Below are 6,254 nucleotides of genomic sequence, written 5' to 3'. Positions count from 1 at the left end.
GCTATGGCCATGGTGGCATGCAGAGATCATGCCCAGACCGTTGGAAGATTTCGAAGCGAGCTTCAAGAGTTAACTGATACTGCTCAAGACTTGGTGAACGCCATTGCCCCCTTGGAAGAGGACGCAGGACCGCAATCACTAGTCGAGCGCTTGAAGGCTGCTTCGGGCAAAGTGGCCGACCTCTGCAAGGCTGTCTGCAAACAAGTCCTTGCTGTGGTCAAGTCATACTACCCGAGGGAAGATTTGTCGGCGACTGGTGACGGCGTTGCTCGCAACTGCACAGAGGAGGCCTATGCGCAGTACCTTGAGGAGGCAGAGCCAATCGTGTCGAAGATGTCGGAATTTGTATCTCTGGAGGAGCCTTGAGCTTTTATGTACTCTTGTAAACTTTCGAGTACTTTGACTGATATTTTATTTGAGATGAACGAGAACCCGTGGGATGGAAGAGGAGCTAGGGAATTTTTTAGTCAGACGGGTTCCACGTATGGACACAACTGCTGGTTTTTTGCATTGCGGGTCTGGTGATGTCAAATTTATGGTGGTCCCACCTTAGGACCAGGAGTGCATCCATACACTGAGAGACCCTAAGCCGGCATCAACATCGTATCTCGCGCCCACCGTTCCTCGTCCGGATACCTACAATCAATCAATGCTAGCTCCGACATCCGGGCTCCGGTTTCAACCACGCAGCAGCAGCCATGGTTGGTTGATGGCTGACTCCCACTCCCAACTGGAGTCTTGCAGCCTGTACAAGCTCCTGCTCGGCTGCTACGTGACGGGACGTGAATGGCATCCAGGCATGGATTGTTCATCCAGTCGTAGAACATCCTCGGCACACTGGCCAGTGTATAGGATACTATCCAGCGACTTGCTTGCTGGCTTGCTGCATCTGCCCATGGTTGCACTGTAAACATGTAAACTGAATCGCAGAATCGCAGTAACAAGAGCTATACGTGGCGTGGCATGGCAGGTGATCTGGTTGATTCATCAATCGCATCATATTCACAGCGGCAGTCACCAACAGGGAGGTGAAGCCAAGAAACCAGGGGAGGAAGCAGAGAAAGCAAGAAGAACAGAGGCAGAAGCAGACGCGAAGAGAATCCCCCAACATGCGTTCGGTTCACTTCTGCTGCTCCTTTTATTCCTCGATGGTGCCGAGCTCGATCTTGCCGCCTTCCGCCTCCGGGATGGCCACCAGCACCGGCCGCCAGCTCCGCCGCATCAGCAGGCTCCGCAGCCCGCCGGAGCCGAACCTCCTGCTCCCTCGCCACGCTCCCCCGCCGCCACCAGGATCCGCGCCGCCCGCGCCCGCCCTCCCGCCGCCGCCATCTTCTTCCTCGTCATCCTCGTCGTCGCCGCAGTCGCAGCTGCATCCCCCGCGGCGGCGCCCGGCCTCCGGGGACGCCACGAACAGATCCCGCAGCGTGCGGCCCCGGCCGCCGCCGAAGAGCGGCCTCCTGACGTCGTCCTCCTCCTGCTGCCGCGCGGCCGCCACGGGCTCCGTCCCGCCGCCGCCGCCGCCGCCTCTGCGGCAGAGGAAGCGGCGCAGGCGGCCGCGGCGCCTGGCGCTGGCAGTTGCCCCCGCGCCACCCCGGACCCGGCGGCGCAGGCGGTACCCGGGACTGGCGGCCCCCGCGTAGCCCGGCGCGGGGCTCCTCGACGGGCTCGGCGCCCCCGCCGCGCACCGCGTCGCCAGCAGCTTGAACCGCTGCGGCAGCGTCGCCATTGCGGCCGCCGCGCGCGCCCTCCCTCTCCCTCTCTCTCCTCTGTGTCAGTGGCGGCGTGCTGCGTGATTTGGACGGGGGCTTTGGCTTGGGGGTCCGTGCGAGCGATTTGTCTGCGGCGACGGCGAGGCAGAGGGAGCGAAGGCCTCGTGATCGGCGAGTAGGGGAGGGAGCGGACGGCCGGGATGGGCCTGACAGGGACTGGACGGGGAAGATGGACGGAGGAGATGCGGTTGGGGTGGGGGGAGTGGTGCCTCCGCGCTGCGCTTTTTGATGGGAGGTGAGGCCGGAATGATGGATGGCTCAACCGCGGAGGGCCAAAGGTGTGGTCTACAAAGGGTGGCATATGATTCCCATCCCCTGTAGCATAGGCTGATGATTGGATGGTGATTTTGAGGGCGTTTTGTGCGCGCTTTATGGCTAACAGGGGAAGAGGGTGGTTGGGAGATAGGGTTAAACTTGAGTCCTGTCACATCGGATGTTCGGATGCTAATTAGGAGAACTAAATATGAGCTAATTACAAAACTAATAGCAGAACCTCTAGGCTAAATCTCGAGACGAATCTATTAAACCTAATTAATCCATCATTAGCAAATGGTTACTGTAGCACCACATTGTCAAACCATGGACTAATTAGACTTAATAGGTTCGTCTCGCGATTTAGCTTAGGGGTTGCGCAATTAGTTTTGTAATTAGCCTATTTTAATACTCCTAATTAGTGTCCAAACATCTGATGTGACAGGGGCTAAAGTTTAGCCCCTGCCTTCCAAACACCCCCGAAGTCCGCATCTGCTACACCGCGTTTGACACATCACGACACGAAGGAGAGTAGTACTAACATAAGGGCCACAAACAATTTCATGTTTGGAGTACTGTTTGTTTGGAGTACTTATTGAATTTGACACTACGGAAAGTGCCGCTTAAAGAATGTTAAAATGCAATCGATTCATTTCATAACACACCATAATCCAATTTATTTTCTGAGGCCCGGCCACAACACACCAACTGGCACACAACAACTCCCACATTATTCATTCGAGGCCCAGCAGCAACACACAACACCACAACCGCTATGACGAGCCACTTCTGCCTTTTCCATAGGAACCATATCCAGAATTGGACAATTTGCTTCCAAGAGAACATATCACCTCGGATGACGCCCCAAGCGACTCTGCTCCTCCGTCTTCACCTCTATGGACAGAGGATGCAGTAAACAGAAATGTGTTCACCACACATAAAAAGATGTATTAAATTGCCATGAAAGATAAGAACATACATAACATCGTACAGAATATATTAGATTGTCCATACATATATAATACAGAGATAGACAAGTTAAGATGACAGTCTGTTACACCACCACATACTACTGATAAGTTTAGTTTTCAAACACGGATTCAGTAGCTCGTAGGTTCCTTTTTACAAAAATGCATCTATACTAAATTGTTTCGTGCATTTCCTAGACTCTTCATGTACCATAAGCCGCACACAATCTTGAAGCGTAGAAACTGCATTTCCTAGACTCTTCATGTACCATAAGCCGCACACAATCTTGGAGCATAGAAACTGCAGGAACAATATATAGTGTTATTTTCAATAAACATGGGATCCAAGACAAATTATAAAATATGAAAATAAAACTAACACACCTCACGACTCCAAGACATCTCTATAAACAATGTTCTTTGTGCCTTTTCCAGAGAGATCCATATCCTTATTCTTTCTAGCAAGAACCCACGTTGTCTCACGAGAAACACCTCTAGATAGAGCCACATACAGCTGCCCATGTGAAAAAACAGGCTCGGGGAGGTAGATACCCACATTTGGTATTGTCTGACCTTGCGCTTTGTTAATGGTCATAGCGAAGCTCAGCCGAATGGGGAATTGCTTGCGCTTGAACTTGGGAAGAGATAGATCTTCAGAAGGGGATATTGTTATCCTGGGTATGAATACCCTTTTTCCCGCATGTTGTCCATTAACAATCTCGGCATCGATAGAATTCTTCTGAAATTCTCTCACAATCAGACGGGTACCATTACACAGGCCATTGTGAGGGGCAAGATTATGGAGTAGGATGACAGGAAAATTCTTCTTTATCGTCAACTCATGTGGAGGCAACCCATTCGGTGTGATTGAATTGAGAAATCCAGAGGATAATTATTCTGTGGGTCATCCTCTATATAATCAAAACTGTAGTACACCTATTTACTACCTAGGAACCTATCAATCATTAGTGCATTCACTGCATCCATGTGCTCATTCCTAGTGGAAAGGATAGCACGTTCGCGCATGTAGTTTGCAGATGTACAATTAACATGAAGGTTTGGGAATACGTGGTCAATGAGCATACCAATAAAGATGTCATCTGTCGGGCTATCAATAAAAATGTCATCGGGCAACTGCACATAATCATCACCAATTGTTTCCTTAGTGTCGTTACCGATCCTCAACAGATAATCTGCGAACCAAGCATCGGACTGTGCTCTCATGTTTTGGGTCAACCAGATGCACCAAATACTTTCCCATATGTACGACTTTAGCAAAGTAGTATCAGTGATCTGTGCTCTTGTACCATGTTCCACGACTTGAAGAACCTGTCTAAAGTCACCTCCTAATAACATGACCTCACCACCAAATGGTTGTGGACAATCCATTACATCCTGTAGTGTCCTATCTAGTGCCTCAACTGCCTGTCTCTTAGTCATTGCTACCTCATTCCAAATTATAAGAGATGCCCTCCTAAGCAATTCAGTTGTCCCACTCTGCTTTGTAAAACTACATATAGTGCTATCATCCAACTTGATTGGAATCTTGAACCAAGAGTGGGCAGTGCATCCACCAGGCATGATGGATGCTGCTATACCAGATGTTGCTGTAGCTATGGCAATTAAATCCATAGAGCGCACCTTTGCAATCAATGCCTTATATAAGTACATCTTACCGATGCCTCCGGGACCATCCACAAAGAAAACATGTCCTTTGCCCTTCATTACATGGTCAAGTATCTCCTCGAAACCTGCCTTTTGTTTTGCATTAAGTGTATCTATGATCTTCAGGTGTTTTACATGTCCTCTGTAAGCTCCCTGTAATGGTTCCTAGTGCGTTGATCGTCTGAAATAACAAATAAACATGTCAAAATCAAAATACATTAAATATATAACTATACCATTGACGTGCATGATTTGGAGAGACAAACTAACCTGACTCATGTAGCTTTGGAAGGTCATAGTGCCTAATGTCTTTTCCCATGGACGTCAGATGGTATGAAATATCACGGAGCACCATCTGCTCAACAATAATGTTGTTCTCATTAGCATGATGGAAATTCTCAGCCAATTATTCATAATGCTTGTCCCAAAGATGATAGTGGCAAAAAGTCTGCGAAGAGAAAACCATAATAGTGGCAAAAAGTCTACAGAGAGAAGAAGGAAACCTGACCAAGGCACATTCAGTGAGACAATCATCTAATGACTTGTCGGTATCTACAAACCCCATCGCTTCAGCAGCTGCTCTAAAAGTCTCATATCTAACACCACACCAAGTTCTGAGGTTCTCATATGATGTTGCACCCCTAACATGATTCAGCAGCACCCGAAGGTAGTATCTATCACCTTCATTGGGATTTGCATACACCAATCTACTAATCTGAAGCTTTCTTTTGCAACTCTTGGTTTCCAGTATTTTCCAGCCTTGTTCCACATGAAGTACTCTGGGAACTCCTTGTATAGGTATTGGCGGGCCTTAGGATTGACTGCGTTCACCTTGAAGTACTCAGTTAGCATTGATCTTTGGGATTTCGCACACGCCACAACATCTTTGAGGTTGTCTATTGACTTGTAGGAAACCATGTGCATACCGGGGAGGTGTACTTGCATCTGCAGGACAGGAGGCCACATTGAGAACAACTTAAAACCAAACAACCTGTAGACCGCTTCTATAGCTGTTATCATCCTTGCATCACGATACTGTTTGATCTCGTTGATTACCACGTGCTCATTCCCTTTTGCATCAACAGTATACGATGCACGATCATGGTCTTTATATATGTATTTGTAGAGGTATTGAACTGACTTGATGCTGCTACAAATCTCAACATTGATATGGTAGTTATACCTCATAAGTAGCACTGGATTATAAGGCACCACCCACCTATTATCCAATTCCTCTCCTCTAATCTTCACTCTCTGCCCATCTTCCCTCCCTCTATATATTGGGTATGTGTCCTTGCCTTGTTTTGTCATTGCACTAAACTGTCGTGGATAGCGGAAACGGCACTGTCCGTCTACCATGCATGGACAATCCTTGTTGAGAGTACCGCACGGACCGTGCATCATATGCTTGACAACAATCTGGTGCAACTAAGGATATTTATCTGGGTCAGGAATTTCTACCAATATGTACTTATCATAATCATCAAGACTCGTTAACTTGCTTTCGGCCTCCATAACCAATAGAAAGTGCTCATGTGGCAGACCCCTCTTCTGAAATTCGGTTACATGTGCCCATGCAACAACAGTGCTGAGATGACCC

The 6,254-nt window shown here is 48.4% G+C and overlaps 1 protein-coding gene across 1 annotated transcript; it reads right to left on the bottom strand.

The window, feature by feature from the left end:
* Positions 1–954: 954 nt before the first annotated feature.
* Positions 955–2,080, bottom strand: LOC140223063 (uncharacterized). Its single transcript, XM_072294462.1, has one exon. The coding sequence runs from the start codon at positions 1,724–1,726 to the stop codon at positions 1,139–1,141; it is 588 nt and encodes a 195-aa protein (XP_072150563.1). The 5' UTR covers positions 1,727–2,080; the 3' UTR covers positions 955–1,138.
* Between the last annotated feature and the right edge of the window lie 4,174 nt (positions 2,081–6,254).

Source organism: Setaria viridis, chromosome 6 (genome assembly GCF_005286985.2).
Source record: "Setaria viridis chromosome 6, Setaria_viridis_v4.0, whole genome shotgun sequence".
Classification (NCBI taxonomy): domain Eukaryota; kingdom Viridiplantae; phylum Streptophyta; class Magnoliopsida; order Poales; family Poaceae; genus Setaria; species Setaria viridis.
This window is presented reverse-complemented; position numbering and strand designations above follow the sequence as displayed.